The 22,147-nt window shown below is 38.9% G+C and overlaps 1 protein-coding gene across 1 annotated transcript in view; it reads right to left on the bottom strand.

Moving 5' to 3' along the window:
- Nucleotides 1-21,597, bottom strand: part of LOC122812139 (nuclear receptor subfamily 5 group A member 2-like) — a 445,215-nt gene extending 423,618 nt beyond the window's left edge. The window contains exon 1 of the mRNA XM_044084444.1: nucleotides 21,393-21,597. Within this exon, the coding sequence (XP_043940379.1) occupies nucleotides 21,393-21,456 (64 nt within the window). The 5' untranslated portion in view covers nucleotides 21,457-21,597. The remainder of the gene's footprint in view (nucleotides 1-21,392) is intronic.
- Nucleotides 21,598-22,147: the final 550 nt, after the last annotated feature.

Below are 22,147 nucleotides of genomic sequence, written 5' to 3'. Positions count from 1 at the left end.
AGTAGGCTTATTTTCAGTGTCATTAATTTGCCATTAAACTGTACCCTTAAGTTGAGCTTCCTCATAACATTTTAAGGTCTATCAGTACCGGAGCAACCTCACTCTTGCAGCTTGGTACAAAAGTAAGTCCTTTGGACAGCACACTTTTTTCATCTTCAGTCAATGCTTTAACAGAGTGGTTCCAGATAAGTGGAGCACCTGGTATTGTTGTTATTTTGCCTGTTATTGTGGCTGGTTCCTCTGTCTGAGCCTGGGAGCTGGGTTGTAGTCAGGGTTCCAGTGGGGATTGCCCAGGTATTGTATTTTCCTCACCCCTTTCCATTGTTTGGTTCTCCTGTCTCCCTGGGGGATGGTGGATAGAGTCTGAGATCTCTGAAATTCCTCCTCTGCTTTCTGGAATCTCAGTGGGTTGTAGTAGTATTCCTCACTGTGGCTGTGGTAGGGGGAACCTGGTAAGAGGGACAAGCTTTGGGGCTCTGGTGGTGGTTGTCCTTCTTATTCTGGTACTGGTGCTGGCTTTGGTATTGGTGTGGTGTTGATGTCTGTGCTGTCGATATTCTTCCTGAAGAAACTGGTCTCTGTGAAGGTGCTGCTGCTCCTGATAGCTGGATTGTTTGTGTTCCCAGTTGTCCTGGTAGTCCTGTAATGCATCCAATGGAACTCTCTGTTCTGGTTGCCTCTGTGGCTTATGTTCCTGTCCTGATCCTGCTGTGATGTCAAAGGCTTCTGCAGAGTGCAGATAGCCAGAGAGGATTGGGATACTGGGTAAGGAGATGTTGGGGGGCAGCCTCCTGGTGGTCCTGTATTGTGCCCCTGCCTGGTTTGTGTGAGGATCTCCCCTGGGAAAATCCCGTTGAGGTCTGCTAACCCAGTTATACTTTCCCTTATATCCCCTGTTATAACTAAAACCTTGTCTGTTTTTGGTTCTCCTGTTGTTGTTATTGTTATTATTATTGTATCTCCTAGTAAGTCTCCTAGGATCATATTTGTCCAGTTGATCTCATTTCATTTTATTAATCTTTCTTTCTTTAAAGGACAGCTCATATCCTTTCACTCTTTCTTAAAGCAGCTCAATTTTAGCATCTAAGTCATTGTGGTTCTCATTTTTCAATGCTGTTTTTAAAGATGTGATATCAGCCTTTGTAGGTTGTTCCTTACTAGCAAATGAATAAGTTTGTAGCTGGCATCCTCTAAAATATTTCCCCATTCCTTAGAAAGTGAATCATCCATACTTTTCCACATTGGTCTTTTGTTCAATCATAATCCCCTGGATAGTCTCTTCTTATCTATGCTTTGTTGTAAATAAATGTGTTCCCAGTAGAGACCCTGCATGCGTTTCAGTTGCTTTTCTAGTTTAGAAAAAGTCTCTGAATTTATATTTTTTGGGCCCGTTCTTCCCTGTTCATTTTCTGTATCTGTTTGTATCTGATCTGCTTCTGTATCACTCCAGATAGGTACAGTTAGTAAATTGTTTAGTCTGTCATTATCCATGTTTTAAATGCTGGAATTCCACACCAAATCAGGGATCCTTTGACGGAACAAAAACCTTTGTCTCAGAAACCAAAGTACCAACAAAAAAAAGAAGTAATCTCTGTGGTATCCCCGAAGTCTCAAACAACCCACTAAATAAGTATAGTGGGTCCAAAAACAAAACAGTGTAAGAAACTTCTCTGTGTGGAAGATTTTCAGTACATATATCTCTGTTAATCATTGTAAATTAACCAGATCAGACAATAGTAGTAAAAGTAGTAAACTTAAATTTGTCTTAAGTAAAAAAAAAAAAAATGAAAAATATATAATTTGAAATATTGTACAGAATTACTAAGTATTTGAAAGTAATCCAAGCAAGGCAGGCAGTCTGTTTCCAGTCAAAATCTTTTATTAAGCACACAGACAAGCGATCCAAGTAATCTGCTGTAAAACAAAGTGTTATTGATGCACATGTTAAATTCACATCCCTTCCCCATCAGTGTGACATTTGAGCTTGTCCTGCCCTAATTAGTAGCCGTCATAATAATATAACCCTTATGTACTTTAAATACACTTTATAATGATGTGGTACCTCTTATTTAACCAGATTATTAAGTAGATTATTAAGTCTGTGATTTTATCGAAGACAATATACTACATGGCTGGAAATATATCAACCTTAATCCATATGGCAATCAAACAATATATATAAATATATACATATACAATTTATTGATGACATCTTTATTGTGTGGGAAGGTGACACCATGCAGCTTGGAGAATTTATCACGTACCTCAATCAAAAAAAAACACTTCCTGAAGATTACCTCTTCCCATAGCAATACTTTAAACACTTTCTTATATATGCAGATATCCAAGGACACCAACAATAACAGAATCACCACTGATCTATTCAGAAAACCAATGAGGGTTAACTTATTACTCCACAGTAAAAGTCTACATCCTACAAAAAACAAGTATAATGTAATGAAGTCCCAGGGCTATAGATTAGCTAGAAGTGCCACAGAGATGGAACTATTTTTGAGAAACCTGAACAACTTACAGAATGATTTTCTAGTGAGAGGCTATGAAAGTCAGATGTTAAAAAATATCCTGGGACCCATTATAGAACTGAAAAGGACTGAAGTACCTTCACTTAACCTCCACAGTAGGAGAATGTTAAGAAATTCCACAGAGAATATCAAATGCAAAAATAGCTGAATCCTGACATACACTTTGGATTATCACAGTATCAAAAATGTTATTGAAGAAAACTGGGCCATTGTCACAGGAAACCCTTTTCTGATTACTATCTTAGGTGAAGCCCCATCCTTTGTTTATAGGAAGGCCAGGAACATTAGACATTTTGTTGAATTTAAACCTAGATGTGAAGCTGGTTGTATATTTTGTATATTTTTACAGCAAGGTAATAGTTTTTATTGCCCTTATTTAAAGAAAATCATTAAGACCAGTGCAGGGGGTGACTGTAACACTACAAAAGTAATTTACAGGGCACAGTGCAATGAATGTGATGCATTCTATGTGGCCAACACTGTAAATTAACTTAAGAATAGGATTTCATGTCATCTGTCAGAAATCCGCTCTGGATGTAAAAATAATGCTCTAGCCAAACACATTTTTCTTCATAAAAAACACACAGGTTTTAAGTTCCAGATCCTGGATCACACAGACATGGGTGATCTTGAAGGAGACATCCCAAATATTCTAAAGAAACATGAACTCGTGTGGCAATTAAAGCTGAACTCTTTTAGGAAGCCTGGACTAAATTACTACTGTTCAATTAAAGGTGTACTGGAGCTTAGAAAATTGCCACATTGTTTACATGACTAATTTTATTTTATTTTATTCTACGAGTTGGTTTTAAATGCCATGTTAAATCAGTTTTAATTGTATATTTGGTTTTCCATCATCATACATTTTTTCTTATTATTTTTTCTTTTTCTTGTTCCCTTTTTCCCACTTTATTCAAAATGTGTAATAACAGTGTTGTTGTTGTCTTTCGTCTTTTCCCGGTTAGGGGTCGCCACAGAAGAACTACGGTCTGCTAATGATTGGCAGTAGATTTTGACGAACGCTGAGGTGCCAGCTCAATGTTCAACCTTCAACGAAGGCACTCCCATTTATGCATGTGTTTCGAATGCCCACCCAACCACGGGGAGGACATGCAGACTCCACACAGAAGGCGCTCCCCGCACTCCATCCGAGAAACAAATGGGAGTACCTCTTTCTGTATGGCAACAACGCTACCGCTGCACCACCGCAGATGTGACAACAATGTGCAATAACAATACTAACTAATTATACAATAATATTTTTATAGATAGTTTTTAGGGTTCTTGTACACAAATGAAGAAGTCTAGAAGGATGAAAGTTATCTTTGTTAACAATAGGTTATGAAAATAGAATATGATTTTTGCAATTGATTTTTTTACATACAAATTGTATATGTATATATTTATATATATTTTTTGATTGCCAAATGGATTAAGGTTGATGTATTTCCAGCCATGTAGTATATTGTCTTGGATAAAATCACAAACGCAATAATCTGTTTAATAATCTGGTTAAATAAAAGATACCACATCATTATAAATTTTATTTAAAGTACATAAGGGTTATATTATTATTACAGCTACTAAGTAGGGCAGGACTAGCTTGAATGTCACACTGATGGGGGAAGGGATGTGAATTTAACATCTTATCAATAACACTTTGTTTTACAGCACAATAAATCACTCACCTGACTGCTAAAAATGATATATATATATATATATATATATATATATATATATATATATATATATATATAAAGCTTGTGAAGAAACTATTACTCTGTTATTTTTGTTTTACTAGGATTGCTTGTCTGTGTGCTTAATAAAGGATTTTCGACTGGAAACAGACTACCTGCCTTGCTTGGATTATTTTTGATTACTTAGTAATTATGTACAATATTTCAAATTATATATTTTTCATTTTTTTTTTTACTTAAGATGAGTTTAAGTTTGCTACTTCTACTACTGTTGTCTGATCTGATTAATATACAGTGATTAACTAGAGATAAATGGACTGAAAATCTTCCACACAGAGAAGTTTCTTACATTGTTTTGTTTTTGGACCCACTATACTTGTTTAGTGGGTTGTTTGAGATTGTGGGGATACCGTAGGGATTACTTCAATTACAGTAAATAAAAATTTCATATCAAGTGTAACATCTCCACTCTGGATGAGTAATCAGTGATCCTGAATCCTCATCACTGACACTGCAGAGAGACATTCACTTGGAATACAAATGGATACACTCAGTATTTCCAAATGCAGACCTCTCTGCATCAAGCACAATTTCCCTTAAGAACCCAGTCAGTCCGGGGTCTGGATTTCTTTAAATCTTTCTCCCTCCAGGGCCCCAATAAGGCTCATCACTAGTACAGCTATAGCGTTAATTTCTAAAATGAGTGTCCATGCCTTGCCCTCCAGCACCCTCTCTGTGAAACCAGTGTTTCATGTCCCTGCTCCAAGTATCTGAAACACACACACACACACACACACACACACACACACAGTGAGATTTGATTTTCGCACACACACACACACACACACACACACACACACACACACACACACACACACACACACACACACACACACCTAGGAAAGGCTGGCACAGATTTACATATTGGTAGTTATCACTGTCACCAGACACTACAAAGCCAGCTACCTAATTCTCTTGCAAGGGTACCCAGTTATACTGAGTGAAATTAATATTAATACAAATGATAATGTTGACCAAACAGCCACGATTCAGGAGTAGCTACAGTGTCACCAATAGATATAAGTACTCTCAATGGTTAAAATATTCTCTGAAGGATCAGCCACAATGAAAAATGTAAATATATTTAACAATAAATGATAAAAGAACATGAAAATATGAAATATCTATTTACAGTAAACACAAGAGTTTCAGTCACAGGAAATATTAAAAATAACACTGATGGAAAGATTCACACAGTTACTAAAAAACAATACTTGGCTATTCTCACTATATTTTCTTGACTTATCTGCAGAATTACTGTTCCTACTTACTTAATAGAGCAAGGCAAGATGAAATAGGTGAGGGATACTTCTATGTCTGGTTCCAAGAAGCAGACTACCCTGAGACTTCTGTCTCACCTCATATTAAAACATTATTTCTGTACAGAATGACATCACATGTATTTGATCATCTGACTTCTGGTTCCTATGCAACCCCCATTGCTAGAAAATGTCAGGATTTAGCACCTATGTGTCAATGATGTGCATATAAGAGCATTGCTCAGATCTGGTGCAGCTTCTGGAAGTTATAAAACAGTTACAAACTTCTATTCCTCCAAAAGAGACTAACAAACCATGCTTCTTACAGACATTGAGTCTCTTGGTTCATTCAAAACTGTGAGATAAAATCTTTATGGCCTAGGCCCAATAATTTAATTTCTGAGCTTAACCTCTGGTCTTCCAGTATTCTCTGTTAACATATATATTTAATTTGGTTACAATACAGTCAGGACCCACTGCTGGTGCATTTTTAACACAAGCAACTTTACAAGTCCATTTTCAGCATAAGCATCTGTACAAATCAGTTTGATATTCAAGTAAACTCCAAACAAGTACCCTTAACAGGAAAATACCGCAGTCAATTGTTCTTTGATGCAAAAATCCAAGTTTAATTCACACAAGCAGCTTCCAAGGCTTAAAATCAAAGCACATAAAGGCACATAAATATACTTGTTTGGAATTTATAGTTCTTTTTTGTACTTTTGCTGGATTTTGCTTGATATTCAAATAACATATAATTCTTTACTAAATTCCAGCTAGCTTTTCTGGCATATATTATACAGCTGCTGCCCTAACTCTCCTCACATAGCTGGCAATATCACATCATCATATCAAGTATAACCAATAAGTAATCTGTTATAGCATTATTAAGTGACCGTTTTTATAATTCTTGTAAAAAATCTTTGGTATCAATCAAAATGTAATGAACATTATTCAAGTACAGTATCAATTTTGCACAACTTAAGCATACAAAGTTCTATAATTTATCCTTTCCCTGAGAAATGGGTGTCAGGGAAGGATTAACCAACTTATATGTAAATTCCATACCCCACGGTCCTTTGAAAAATAAACAATTAAATAGATCAGCATCTAACAACCCACTGATGTGTAAATAATGTAATTGTATCTTTGCTCCAGCTATCAATTTATTTAAATGAATTTTAGAGATAGTCATACAAGTCTCAGTATCCTCCAACATACTCTATGTAGCTGAAAAGTTTTGTTCTTTATCAAAACTAACAATACTGCACTGCCCCTTTTGTCCACTTGTTTAAATTCTATATTAAAGTTTTCCAAAGGTGACTTTTCATCCTGTGTCAGGTGGAAAAACGTATCTTTAATATCTTGTGAAAAGGCAGCATAAATATCCTTAAGAGTTTTATAAGCAACTGAAGAGAGGGTACAAATGTAATGGGCTTCCTAAGGGCAGCTGAAATAGTTACTGAATGAAATGTAATACCGATAGTGACAATAAACTTCTTAAATCAAAATGAGTAGAATGAGAAAAAGTGAGGCTGCATACATATGTTCAATATCAGGTGCCTCAGATATGCTGCCATATACCAATAAAAATCCAAGTAATGATATGCTAAAGGAATATCATGTTAATCCTGGTGAATAACAAAGAACATCAAACAAAAGAAACATCAGCCAGGACCCATATAGAAGCAAAAGTTTAATAACAAATTATGAAAAGAATTAGTGCTTTCATAGAAAAATGTTCATCAGATTCTGTCTGATTACTTAATCATATTACACTCAATTTATACAACATTTAAAATCACATATCAACATGCTAATTAAATAGTAATAGGCTAGCTGCCCTTGCAGGCCATTTTAAGCCTAACAGATTTCCCTTTTTGTGTTAAAATAACTTATCCCATTTGGTTATAGACTGGCTTCCCCATCTCATGGTTGATAATTATATATAACCTCTAATAAGAATAACTGAGATCATACTATAGATAATGTGAAGAGACCCGTGAATGGGATAAAGCATTTAGGAGCAGCCTCTGTCCATTAGCAATCCCCTAGACCAAGTATTTCTGATGCCATTTGACTTGATGATGTGCAGTAAATCCATAAGTTATGGGTCAGAGGATGCCTTCTATGCCAAACACAGGTCAACTCTTAGCAGTCTGTAAGATACCGAGTACAGTGACAGGGATATGAGTCAGTCCACATAGGACATGTTATTTAGGTCTTGTATACTTTCAGTAATGTAACTCTGTGAATGTTCCAGCCGTTGCAAGTGTCTGGACAGAAACACACCAAAGGGGGCATTATATTCAATGATTGCGCAAATGAGGGCTGTGGGGAACAATGACATCCCTGGATCTAGATACAATCCCTTTGTTTATAAGTTTCATCTTCAGTTTTGTAAATTTTCTTGCTTACTTCTACTGTGTAGCTTTTCTCCCCAGGCCTCCACTAAAAAGGGCTTTTGCTCAGATGGACTATCCTGGTTACAAATGTCAAATAAATAAATAAATAAATAAACAAACAAATAAATAAATAAGCTGTGCAATACAGGGCACTTTCTTACAGCAATAAAGACAAGTTGGTCATAAGTACCCAAATCCCAAATGACTTGGTCAGCTCTTAGGGGAGTACTGTCAATGTGGTAGTTCCACTGGTGTAGATGATTTCCCAAAGGATACAGTAATGCATTTTTGAAGTTTAGTTTCAGACCATGATTTTGACAAAAGTTATCTATTTCAGACAAATCTTCCTGCAAGGTGGCTAAGTCATTTAGGGATTTAATGACTGCTCCTAGCTTACAGTCATCTGCAAACTTAGAAACCAGAGCCCTTTGGTACTGGCTTTTACGTCAGAAAAGTAGATGCCAAACATGGGGCAGGGGGGTCCTAGAATAGAACCCTCAGGGACTCCACTTGTGACTGGCTTCTTTGTTCATAGGTTCATAAGTAGGTACTAGGCTATTGGCCCTAGGAGCTATATAAGCCTAGCCAAAAAGGTACCTTCGCTTTCGCCACCCAAGAAAATTATTTTCCTGTGCCCCTGTTGAGCGGAACCACAGAAGTGATTCCTGGGGTGAATTTTCTATTTCCCATCCAATCATCAAGATTTTTATTGAAGAGTGCTAATGAGGAGTTTTATTTGATATGGATAGGTAGTTTGTTCGAGAGTATGGGAAGTCTCTGGGACAGGAATCTATCCCTCCATCATGTTCTGTTCTGTTTATTGTGGTGACAAGGTTTAGGTCCCTAGAGCGTGTAGCTCGGAGGGATTGGGATTTCTTTAAGTGGAGCATGTCCAACAGCTCTGGGTTTGACATAGCTGTGTATGTTAGGCAGAAATCGCCTCTGAGTAGGTGATATGCAACGGAGTAAAGCTGGAGTTTTTTGAGACAGTCTGCGTAGGGCAACTGTTTGAGGCTGGTAATCCTAATTGTGAGGTATTTCTGCGGCCTTTCCAGTTGTTATAGATGTCTTGTGAGGTACATACCAAAAGGGTCATTGTACTCTATAATGGGTCTAATGAGTGATGAGTAGAGGGGAACAATGACCTCTTTTTTCCTGGATGAGAAACCTTTTGTGATGAGGTGTGCCACGTAGAAGGATTTCCTGACTCCTGTGGCAATGTGATTATCAAAGGAGAGACTATTGTACACCTGTGTCCCAAGGTCTCTTATCATACTTTTGGTGTTAAGTAGACTACCGCCTATGTGGTAGTTCATGGGTAAAAAGCTTTTACCAAAAGGGATGACAATGCACTTTTTGGCATTGAGCTTGAGGCCATGGCTTTGACACCAGGCATCTGTCTCAGTGAGGCCCTTTTGTAGGATGTCCACATTGTTAGGAGTTTCAATAATGGCTCCTAGTTTGCAGTCATCTGCGACCTTCATTAGCCAAAGACCTTCTGTGTTAGTCTGTACTTCAGAGAAGTAGATAGCAAACAGGGGAGGACCCAGGATTGACCCCTGGGGTACTCCACTTGTCACTGGTCTGAATTCAGATTTGGAGTCTGCTACTTTCACAGTGTGGGTTCTGTCAGTGAGCTAGTTGGCAACCCATCTTGTGACATAGGGATTTATACCTAGTTTAGTGTGTTTATCTATAATTCCAGAATGGGGAATGGTGTTGAAAGCCTTAGCGAGATCTAGATAGGCTGTGTGAACCACCTTACCCTCGTCTACAGCTTTGGTGACTGCTTCAAATAATTCTATCAGGTTTAGGAGACATGATCTGCCTTTTACAAACCCAAACTGGGTGGGGTCCAGAGTTTGGAGATTACCAAAGTCTTTGTTTATAATTTCCATGATGATGCGTTCCATAGCCTTGCTGACCAAGCTCATCAGGCTAATGGGGGTGGTAGTTTCCATGGTCCGTGGTGGATCCCCCTTTGTGGAGTGGGATAACCATCACTGTGTGCCATTTAGTGGGCACAAAGCCTGAGTTGAGGCCATGACTGAACATGGTACTTAGGTGGGGTGCCAGTTTGTTCTATAGTTCTTGTAGAACACAGCCTGGGATGTTGTCAGGTCCCATGTATGCTGTATTCTTGGCTTTGGAGAGTGTGTTTTTTACCTGTGCAGCCGTGATTACAGGAACTTTGCATTCTTCTGGTATAGAGCTGGGCCCTTTAGGAGGTGAGAGGGGGGGTAAAGTTAGCACTGAACCTATCTGCCAGGATGTTGGCAATATTAGTTGGTTCTGTATATTTAGTGCCATTGTGCTGTAACTCAGATCTGAGTATTGCCATTGAGATTCTTGACATAGCTGTAGAATGCTTTGTGGTCTTTACAATCAGTGGCAATTTTGTTTTCATAACTAGCTTTGGAGGATTTTATGAGGGATCTCAGCTTCTTACTGAGGCTGACCAGGGAGTTTCTCCAATCATGGGATTTTACTCTTTTTTGCAACAGTGTCTTTCTTCTGTTGTAGAGCTTGTTTATGGTAGGGGACCACCAGACTGGCTTCCTTTTTTTGGAGGATAACATCTTGGTTCTGTTAGGGATAGCATGATCCATGCACTCGTGTAAGTGCTTATAAAGTGCATTTGTGTAGGATTCCACAGTTGTACCTTTATTGCCCATCTGCATGGGTGTCCTGAAGTTTGCCACTTCTGTCTTAAGAACCGTGAAGTTGGCTTTGGAGACATTTTTTATAGTGGTTTCCCTAATAGGGGGTGGGGACGGGATGTGGATGTCTAGGGTGATTAGCTTGTGGTCGGATCTGACCAACAAGTAACTGACCTCTGGTGTGGAACACCAGTCGCCCATGTTGGTAATGACCAGGTCTAGGATATTGCTGCCCCTGGTGGGGGTGTTGATATGTTGATGCAAGGCATTGGAATTTATGAATTCCAGAAAACGTTGAGCAAAAGAGTTGGTACATGAGTAGTTTTCCCAGTTAATGGTGGGGTAGTTGAAATCACCCATTATTAAGGTGTTGGATTGTACCCTATCATTTTCCAGTGTATCAAGAAATGAGAAGTGGGAATCCTGGGGCATGGTGGGGGATCTGTAGCAAGCTACAATTTGGATTGCGGTCTTTCCCAGTTAGTTGCACTTGGATAATTTCGGATGCATTATGCTGATCAACTAGCCTGGAGGTGTGGATATCCTTAATGAATATGGACACGCCTCCGCCTTTAGTGTTTTGGTCCAGGTTAGGTGGCAGAAAGGTGCGGTATGAATTATAACCTGGTAATGCAGGGGTGCTCTCTGAAGCCTTGAACCAGGTTTCTGTCACTGCACAGATGTCAATGTTCTCCATTTTAAGGAGTGCCTCGAGTGAGTGCATTTTTAGGTTTAGACTTTTAGCATTGAGTAGCATTACCCTCAGATTTTGCTTGCTGGTACCTGTTACAGTGGTGAATTTGTCATTTGAACCTTCCCTAAAAAGGAACTATAGGGGTGGCAAAAGCCTTAGCCAGTATCCGGAATCCTAAGGGCGACAGGTGCAGACCATCTCTGGCAAAGCATTGTTGTCTGTTGATCATGTCATCCAGGCAGTCAGATACTGGATCCCCTTAGAATGATACCAGAATCTTAACTAATTGTTGAAGTCAATAATTTTGTCCTTGTACTGTGGTATCATTCTGGGTGATGGCAGGATGCTACTCAGGGCTAGGGTCATACCTACCTGGGCTACAAGATTGGAGAGCTCCTCCATGTCTCTTTTTTATGTAGTCCAGGAGGTGACTTCCCCAGTTTTGATTATCTGTGTCCTATCTGTGAGCCTGTTGGCAATCCAGTGGGTGACTCGATAAATATTTATTTTACATTGGTTTCAAATAATAAGAATCATTCAAACCCAGATGACAAACGAAGATAACTTCTGTAGTCCACCATTTATATTTGCATGTTGAAATTTCTTAAAAATCCATTCCTCATGCCCAGGTTAACTGTTTGTAAGACTTAAAATAGGAAACTGTGGTGCACACCTCATTGCATAATATGCTTGGACAGAGCATTGTTTTTATTTTGCTTTTTAATATTATACACATGTTCACTAATGGGTTCTTTCCATGCTCTATTGGTTTGACCTATACAGAATGCTTCACAAGAGTTGGCAGTTAATTAAATATACTAGGAGTTTGGAAGAACAATCTGCTAATGCATTAATATAATGTTGTCTTCCAGTTATTGGATGTGCAAATACAGTATCCAAATTAATAACTACAATAATTGCAATTTCTACAAGGATGAGTCACATTTCTGGTAGAAATAGTAATGTCCCTGTTCTTGTAGCGTATTTGGCTTTTTAAATTACTGTTATTTCTGGAAGAAAACAATGGTTTCTCTCCCACAGTTTTGCTGATGTCATTATTAACTGTTAAAATATCCAAATTTCTTTTTAAAATGTCACACATAACATTCGCATTTCTAGACTACTTAAAACACACTCTCTGCTTATCTTGTACATTAATTCTATCAGAACAGACATGCTACTCAAAATACAGAGCAGCTTGAGAGGTTCTCGGCATTTTAACTTTGTTACTAGCACAATCCAAGCTTTTGGAATCATAGCTCCTTATCAAAAAATTGTCTGACACCTTTTTTAGTGTTTCATATTATATATTATCATCTGACATGAGTCGACTAATTCAAAGCATCAGCCGATTAACTATATTCTTATATAAATGGTTCTGATGCACACTTTGTCTTTGTAAGTCAGTATCAATCTTACATTCTTTTGTATAAATCAATATGTGCATAGTACCTATCAAGACTTTAGACATATCTACATCCAAAAAATGTATCTTCTCATTTGAACAATTCATTTTAAAACTTAAATAAGTATGTGTGTTGGTCAAAAAACTGAAAAATTACCAAAAGGTTCCAAGCTCACCTTGGCTCAGAACTCACTATTGGTTGCAGAAATAAATCAGAAATCACATCCTTGAGGTACCTGTTTTGATGCCTCAATATTATAATGCATCATTCTCATTTCTTTGTTGGAGGCATCAGATATGGTTTTACCAGTTCTCCGGTCTTCTGTTAAATCACTAACCACTGCCTCAACTTATGAAGTAAGTGCTTTTATATTTTAAAGTATTTTTCCCCTTAAATTAACTGAGAGTTGAAAGCAGCATATCTGTACACTGACAAGAATCAGAGTTGTCCCAATGACTGTGAACATTGCATGCATCAGCACATCATTTTCAGACATCCCTCCATGACCATTCCCTTCCCTTGTAACAAACATGGAGCCTTATGCATCATATGTGCTGTGTTTTCAGACTTTGATGTTATCTAGTTTCAATAGCTGCACTTTCTGTAATGTTTTGGATATGAAAGTCATTTTGCATTGTGTGTCTGTGACAAATTTGTTGCGTTGCTCATAATTCTTCCATGCACTTTTTATGCTTGCTTGCTACAGCTTTCCTGAACCACGCTTCTAGATTGTCAGTATCCCTTCTTTTGGATTCCAAAAAATGATATCTTGAATGATTTGATTCTACAGTTAAGCTACAGATGAATCACATTGTGTGTTAATCATTTTTTTCAGAACTAGATGCCCTTCCCTAAATGGGAGATTTTACTTCTTTCTCTAATTAGGAATATAAAATACAAAACTCTGCTTTGGCAAGAATGTTGTAGTACTAATACTCTGAGATGGTAACCACTTAATATTCCAAGACTCATAACTCTGAGACCCAGAATAGGGAGACTGAATGAAAAAAAACTGCAGACTTGCATATACCAAGTCCAGGATTTCTCTTTTTCTATTTCCTTTTCTGAGACTCTTCTCAGTTTAGGGCCACAAGCTTCTTCTTTCTTTTAGATGTGGCTATGGCCAGTGTGGTTTAGTTAACATTTGTAATATTAATGTGCCTTTTACTCCATGAAACCACTTATTTTTCCTCTGTGGTAATATGTGTACCAGACAGGATTCATTAACTTAGAATTATTGTTTCGAATAAGCTTCTACAGAACTGCAAATAGGAGTCTCAACTATATGTTGATATTGAAAACAAGGCAGCAAACAGAGCCTTTAAATGTTCTCTACACCTGCACAGGTGGTTGCAATGCATCATTCATGTGCTCTCCATGCAGTTAGACCTTGACAACTGAGATGCATACAGAAATCTCAGTGTACAATGATTAGCCACTTGCAGTCCTACCTGTGCCTAAGGCTTGCTTGATACATACCTCTCAACCTCTCAGAGCAAGAAATCTGGACAAAGCCATAAATAAAAGTGAGACAAAGACCCAAAAATATGGATATTTTTTTTTAAATACTGCTCTTACAAACTTAGAAGGCTGATAGAAAAACAGGTTTTTCATTAGCATGAATTTTCTGAAGGGTATGAATGCTGAATCAAATGTCTGTCATTATTTTCTAACTTCAGTCTTTAATGATTTGCAACTAATTTGCCGGAAAACCACAATTTTATGAAAAATGGACCAAAATATGAGTCAAAAATGTGGACATTCTGTGAAAATCTGTACAGTTGAGAGGTCTGGCTTGATATAATATCTAATCTTGCATCTGGCCATTGGAGGATGCTCATCATAAGCACAGCATGTTGGAATGTAAGCTGTTTATACAATGATTATCTGAACTAATTAGGATTGACAATTTCTTTTTGTTCTTAGAATAACTACCACTTGCAGCTGCATCTTACTGTAGCATTTTGCCCTTCTTATACATTGTGGTACATGTTTTCATCTTTGTGAGTTAAGGGTCTGTAGACAGTCCCCCATACAGTTACCTTAATATTTTGCCTTCATTATAACTCTATACTCCTTGTTGACTCACTTGTACTCACTAAAACACATCAACAAGTTAGTGGCTTTTCAGAGTTATTACATGCTATAAAAAATGTTTGACAGAAAACATTCATTTTCATCAGTTAGAATCACATTTTTCAGCATGGTGAACCTCCATCATGGAGATTTTCAGCAGGGTATGTTTCCCAAAGGAAATACTATCTGACAGAGGTACCAATTTTATGTCAGACCTGCTGGCTTGTCTGTGGAAGTCCTGTGGGGTGAAGCACATGAAGACCACCCCCTACCATTCCCAGACTAATGGTCTTGTTGATTGGTTAAACTGTACAATCAAGTCCATGCTGCGGGCATTTGCAGATCAGTTTAAGAGGGAGTGGGACAAATATTTGCCCCATCTGTTGTTTGCATACAGAGAGGTTCCCCAGGCATCCACAGGTTTTTCACCCTTTGAGTTGCTGTATGGGCATAGGGTGAGGGGACCTCTGGATTTAATTTGAGATGAGTGGGAAGGTGAGTGTGAGTCTCACAAGGAGTCTGTTGTGGCATATGTCCTGAACCTCAGGAGAAGGCTCAGGGAACTCATGGGCCTGGCCCAGGAGAACCTGGCAACAGAAAAAGGTGTGGTATGACAGGAATGCTTGAGCTAGAGAGTATGCTGTGGGGCAGCAAGTAATGGTTCAACAAGTTGCAAGCAGCATGGGAGGGACCCTACAAGGTGGTAAGAAAGGTAAGTGATGTTACCTACATGATAGAAGTGCTAGGCAGATGGCAGAGGCACAAATTGTACCATGTTAACATGATGAAACCTTACCATGATAGAGAGGCCCTTGTGCTGAGCATTTGCAGTAGATTGCAGGAGGAGTCTGAGGGAGATCTGAGAACTGATCTCCTCAGTGAGGCTCAGGTTGACACCTCAGTGGAAGGGGTAGCAATATTCCAGCAGCTGTCTCCTACCCAGGTTTGAGAAATCCAAGCAGTGTTGCAGGAGTTTGGGGGCATGTTCACCTGGAAACTAGGGAGCACCCGCCTGGTGCAGCACCGGGTGGATACAGGACCCCAAAGGCCTGTCAGGCAGGTCCCTTATAGGGTGCCTGAGAGAGTCAAACAGACTCTGAAGGAGGAGGTACAGGAGATGTTGGAACTAGGGGTGATTCAAGAGTCCAACAGTCCCTGAGCCTCATCAGTGGTGTTGGTGCCAAAGAAGGATGGCAGCACCAGGTTCTGTGTGGATTACAGGAAATTAAATAGTCACACAGCGTCAGATGCTTACCCCATGCCTAGGACAGATGAGGCCCTAGAGCAGCTGGGTGGGGCTAAGTATCTTACAACCATTGATCTTACCAAGGGTTACTGGCAGGCCCTTGACTCCCAGTACTAGAGAGAAGTCAGCCTTTGTGACTCCTTTTGGCTTGTATGAGTTCACAAAGATGCCCTTTGGGATGAAGAATGCCCCAGCAACTTTCCAGAGACTGGTAGATCATATCTTTACAGGAGCAGGAGGATTTGCCCTTGCTTACATGGATGATATTGCTATCTACAACCATTCCTGGCAAGAGCACCTTCAGCATGTCAGGGAGGTGCTGGGTAGACTACAGAGGGCAGGCTTGACCATTAAGCTGAGCAAGTGTCAGGTGGGTATGGCAGAGGTCTCCTACCTAGAAATAGAGTGGGGAGTGGTAAGATAAAGCCAGAACCTGCCAAAGTGGAAGCTATTCAGGCATGGCCTGCACCTGTTACCAAAAAGCAGGTGAGGGCATTCTTGATGACAGCTGGGTACTACAGAAAGTTTGTTCCCAATTATAGTACCATAGCTGCTTCCCCCACAGACCTGACAAGGAAGAACAGGCCAGATAAGGTAGTGTGGACCCCAGCATGTGAGCAGGCATTTCAGAAGCTTAAGGAAGCTTTGGGAGGACCCCCTGTGTTAGCCAGTCCAGACTATAGAAAATCATTTGTTGTGCAGGTGGATGCTTTAAACTATTTGGTGGGGGCTGTATATAGCCAGATTTCTTCAGAGGAAGAAGAGTACCCAGTGGTTTATCTCAGTCATAGGCTCCAACCCAGGGCGGAATGCTATGCAGTGGTAGAAAAGGAATGTCTAGCCATAGTGTGGGCAATACAAAAACTTCAGCCTTATCTGTTTGGAAGAAAATTCATTGTTTTGACAGATCACAATCCTGTAACATGGTTAAACAGAGCCAGTCAGGAAAATGCCAAGTTGCTAAGACGGAGTCTGGGGTTGCAAGCATATGATATGTCAGTGTAGCATCGCAGTGGGAGTTGCAATGCCAATGCATATGGGCTCTCAAGACAGGGAATGGGGTGAGGTACACCCAGATAGACCTGACACTCTCAAGCAATGTTTCTCAAGGGGCACTTGAAAAACTTGCTTGAGTTCCCCGGAGGGGAAGACATGTGACGATTGGGGAGAGATGGGCGAAGGCTGTCAGCTTAGGCAAATAGAATTTGATATCTAATTCTGGCATTTGTAAATAAATGTAAAATCCAGGCATATTTTCTTGATAATAAATGTAAAATACAGGCATGTTTTCTTGAGTATAGAAAAACACTGTAAAATGTGAACTTCAAGATTGTTACAGCATTGGCCCCTTGCTGTAAAGAAAAACTAACTCAAGCCTTTCAAATTTGTCTTTTGAAATTGAAATGATTTTATGACATTCTTTGATCTTTAAAGTTGGTTCCGGTCAGGATGGCTGAAGACATTCTTTCTATTGTGTTAACTAAGGACTAATTGCTATAGTGTATATGTGAAATGCCTTTTATTGTTGTATTCTCCTGTGCAGGGTTAGCTTGCTAAATAATGTAAATGGAGTTTCTATTAGCCTGGGAACTCAGAGAGCAAGTGTAAAAAATGATGTAATCTGGGGGAGGACCCAGAGACATGTTTGTTAGTGATGTTTTATCAACTGTGTCTCAGAGAGAGATGAAAAAGCATTTTGATCTTGTTATCCAACTTATCAGCACTCTGCCTTGTGCTCAAATGTAAGTTTTTAGCACTGTGATTTCTTGTAGGAATAGTTAAAGCTAGTAACGATTAATTAGGTGTTTTTCTTTGAAATAAGACCTGTCCTACTGTATTATTTTACTTTTTTGTGTGATCTGTGGACTCTTAGATATCTCTGTGGTGTAGTAGTTTTGTCTTGTGGTTTAATTATTTATTATTAAATATTTTTAAAACCTTCTACCTGTGGCTGGTTTATGTAGAGATAAATTATGCTTTAGAGTACATTATATATTTATAGAGTTTACTGTCTAAGCCCTTCCAAATAGCCATAGACTGAATAGTCACATTACCATTGGCTATTAATATTGCACAGTAATAATTGGACACCCTTTTAAGGGCCTTTTAGTAGCTGATATTATTAACTGGGTGGTGGCAGTAATTACTACCGTGTAGTCTAGGTAAAGGGGCACAGTTGGAGAATCTGTGTCAGCCTTTCCCAAGAGTGTCTGTGAAGTTGTATAAATACTTATCTCAAAGTGTGTGTGTGTTGTGTCAGCTACTTGGCAGGGACATGAAGCACTGGTTGGACAGACAGGGTACTGGAGGTTTTAGCTTGCCCAGTTAGGCTGAGACCTGGACCCTATAGCTGTGCCAGTGGGGAGTCTTATTGGGGACCTGGTGAGCAAGGGAGCAACCAGCCCCAGACTGACTGTAATCTCTGTGTGCACTTAAGGGAAATTGTACTTTGCTGTGTGCATTAGTTATCCTTTTCTCTTCTATGAGACGACCTCCCTGATGTTAGTGGTGAGGATTGAGGCTCCTTGATTGCTGGGCCAGGGCATGGTCATCACAGTCACTACTACACTATCCTGCACAGCATTGCTGCTGGTGAGGTCGCTACTACCCTACCCTGCACAGCAGTGCTGCTGGTGAAGTCACTACTACCCTACCCTGCACAACAGTACTGGGGGTGAAGTCACTACTACTCTATCCCACACAGCAGTGCTGATGGTGAACATTACTATACTTTTCATCTTGGACATCTCACATAAATAATTTGTCATCCAAAACCTGCCAAACTATTCTTAAATGAGACTTAAGGTTTTAAAACTGATCTGTGTAGTGATAGGAATAAATAAAGTGTGTTATCAGAGGTGATATCTTCACTAAGTCCTATGATTTGTGTGTGTGCGCGCACACGCGTATGCATGTGTGCATGAGAGTATTTGTGTGCATTTGCATCTAATTGTGTGTGTCGGTGAGTTTGTGTATGATTGCAAAACGTGTAAATATATGCATACAACTATAAATGCATACCTCTAAGTGCTTTCTCCTTAATTTTTTAAAAACATTTTATTGTTTTCATAGTGACAGATATGCTTTTCTCCCGTTGTCATTTGCATGTTGTATTACATGCTGTTAAAGGTCATTGACTTTTTATGGTACCAAAAAATCTAAGATACTGTTGAACATGTCAGTTAAATGACTTTTTAGGCATGCACTAATGGCATATATTAACTGTGTGAAAACTGAAGGTGAAATGTCAAAAATAAGTTTATGCAACAACCGTAATGCAGTTTAGGAAAACTACTGTACAGCTTATGGCTCTGTGTTTTGAATGGACTAATTTAAATACAGAAGTTTCTGACTTAGAGAAGGCAGTCCATTATAGCCATCTACTATATGAGACCTGTACACTGTATTCTATATGTCATTTTAATCCGTGTATTTAGAAGAAGATGACAATCTATGGAAAATAAGTTGCTGAATCTTTATATTTTAATTATTAAACACAATAAAATTATTTTAATTTCTTAATCAACAATATGGTAAATAATGCAACTCTGAAACTGCACATAAAATGAAAGAACTCATGCCTTTTAATAACTCACAAAGTTGTAGTTTATTTGTATTTCTGCTCAGTTGCCTGAAATACTTAAAATAGGATGACACTGCAGATTTTTAGAAGTAATATACATGGATAGTTTGGCTTTGTCATTCAGATGCAACACAAAAACGTGGTCTCACACACACACACACACACACACACACACACACACACACACACACACACACACACACACACACACACGCGTTCAGGTACATATGAATGCAAAACTATTCTCAGCACATTGAACCATCTGTCTCTCCTATTCTATTCATTTTTACAATAGACTTGGCCTACAAACTGCACCAAATTCAGCCATTTTTTAGTCTGCACCAACTGTGACTTTTTCCTTCTTAAATTCTAAAGACCCAGCTTCCCTTATTGTGAGAGGGGTGAGGGAATGGAGCTGTTCACATAACTTTTAAAAAATAAGTAAGATACAAAGTTATACACATCTTACTTTTTTTTCCGCGTAGAAGCAGTACTATTTCCATCTGCAGGATATCGCTCCACCCTTCACACACACACACACACACACACACACACACACACACACACACACACACACGCACATATGGTGGCAGCTAGGGTGTCATAAGACCATTCATTCACTAACTCTTTTTGTTTTGTTTTGTCTTGCTCTACTGACATTCTGGTAACAGCAACACATGAGATCTGTTGATCATTAAAGTAAAACCTGAGTTACAAAGGCAAACCAGACTACCTTACATGAACCACTGGTCTGAAAGTATAGACCACACAACCCCATGTGAATCAGTAATGTGGCAGTGTGTGGCACTATGAGGCAAGTATGTCTATGAAATTACATTGTAGAGCCAACTTAAAAAAAAATAAAATAAAAAAATCTTCCACGAACAAAGCATGATATTCTTGATAGGTTCAAAATGCAAACCTTGGTCTTCTGTAATTGCGTTATGTCTATGCATGATTGCACGTGCATGAGTGCGTGTGCATGTGTGTGTACATGTGTATTTGTGTGGGCATGTGGATATGTGTGTGTGTACATCTATGTGAGTGTGTGTGAGTTTGTGTGTGTGTGTGTGTGTGTGTGTGTGTGTGTGTGTGTGTGTGTGTGTGTGTGTGTGTGTGTGTGTGTGTGTGCATGCGCAATCGTATGCATTGTGTGTTTTGCCTATCTGTATCATTTACCAGAAATGAGCAAGATGTTTCTCAGTTTTATGACTCAATAACCCAGCACACAGCAACAGTGCAGCTTATATTTAAAGGTGATTCATCACTTTATTGCTTGCATGGAAAAAAGTATCATTGTGGGTTAAAGTATTACAGAACACAGTGCCAGAAAGCTCTGTGCAAGCCCTGCTCCGCCCTCCACAGAATAGCTATTTCCCATTCCTCAGCATCGGCTTAGCATGATTGGAGTGACAAACTGACCAGGTACAACAGCTGTCTGGTTCTTTATTTTCTTCAGACTTTAAGGTACAAGACATATGATAGTTAGTAAATCAGGTAGTTATCACTTCTCACTTCCACAAGGTAAACTTGTTGAAGCTTTGCCCATTTGGGCTGTAATATGGTTTACATTGCTCCTGGAACTACCAATGGCTCTGAACGCTGAAGAAAAAACTGATAAGAAGACCATCTGATATAAATTCCATGTGGAAACAGTCCCATAGAACAGTTAAGAAAAATTATCCTTTCAATTTCACGTTTAAAACAGGAAATTGCAGAAATCAGCAGCCCTATGATTAGAATGGCATTTAAGCATTACTTACATGATGTAGGCAGGCTTTTACTGACAGAGTCCTTTAGAATTTCGGTGGGTAGATTGGCATCCATATTTGAAGAACAATTGTAGTGATAGGAACATTAAATAAAAATAAATAAAGCTTGTTTGATATTATATTCCCAGTGCTTTGTCTGTAAATTACACAGAGACGGAAGAGATAAAAATTATTGGTACTTTTAAATAATAGCTGGTGTGGACTTTGCTCTGTGTGTGGTACAATAAAGGTAAGGCTCCACCCCAGGATGAGGCTCAAATCAGATAAGACAGGCCTTTGGCCTGATACAAGCCCAGCACTGACATGTCAGCAGAGTATAAGTTCACGTTCACTGGGAAAGAGGCCCAGAGCAGATAACACTTGCATGCTGATATCGGACATAGACAATCCGCCTCTTTGAAGAGCTTCTTTGAATATGTAGGGCAATAAACTATGTGCCCTGATAAAGAATTGCATTAAGAAACATGATGCTTTTACAATAAAAACTGAATATTCACATTTTTAATCTACCATTACTAAAATATTCAAGCTATTTTCTAATTGCACCATGTTCACCATGTGCATATAAGGGGTGTGCATAGTTCTGAATTCTAAAGGTAGAGAGGTACTTAATACACAGAACTGTAAACCTTAGTTCCCACTTCTTTTGACAGTAATGCAGCATAATCTTGTGCAGTATCTGTTAACCTCCATATGACTTAAACATTCACCTTTTCTGTACATTACTTTCATTATTTTGACCATTC

This window comes from Protopterus annectens, chromosome 9.part0 (genome assembly GCF_019279795.1).
Source record: "Protopterus annectens isolate FY-2018-M chromosome 9.part0, PAN1.0, whole genome shotgun sequence".
Taxonomy (NCBI): Eukaryota; Metazoa; Chordata; order Ceratodontiformes; family Protopteridae; genus Protopterus; species Protopterus annectens.
Note: the sequence above shows the minus strand (reverse complement) of the source record. Positions and strands in the feature narration are given on the sequence as shown.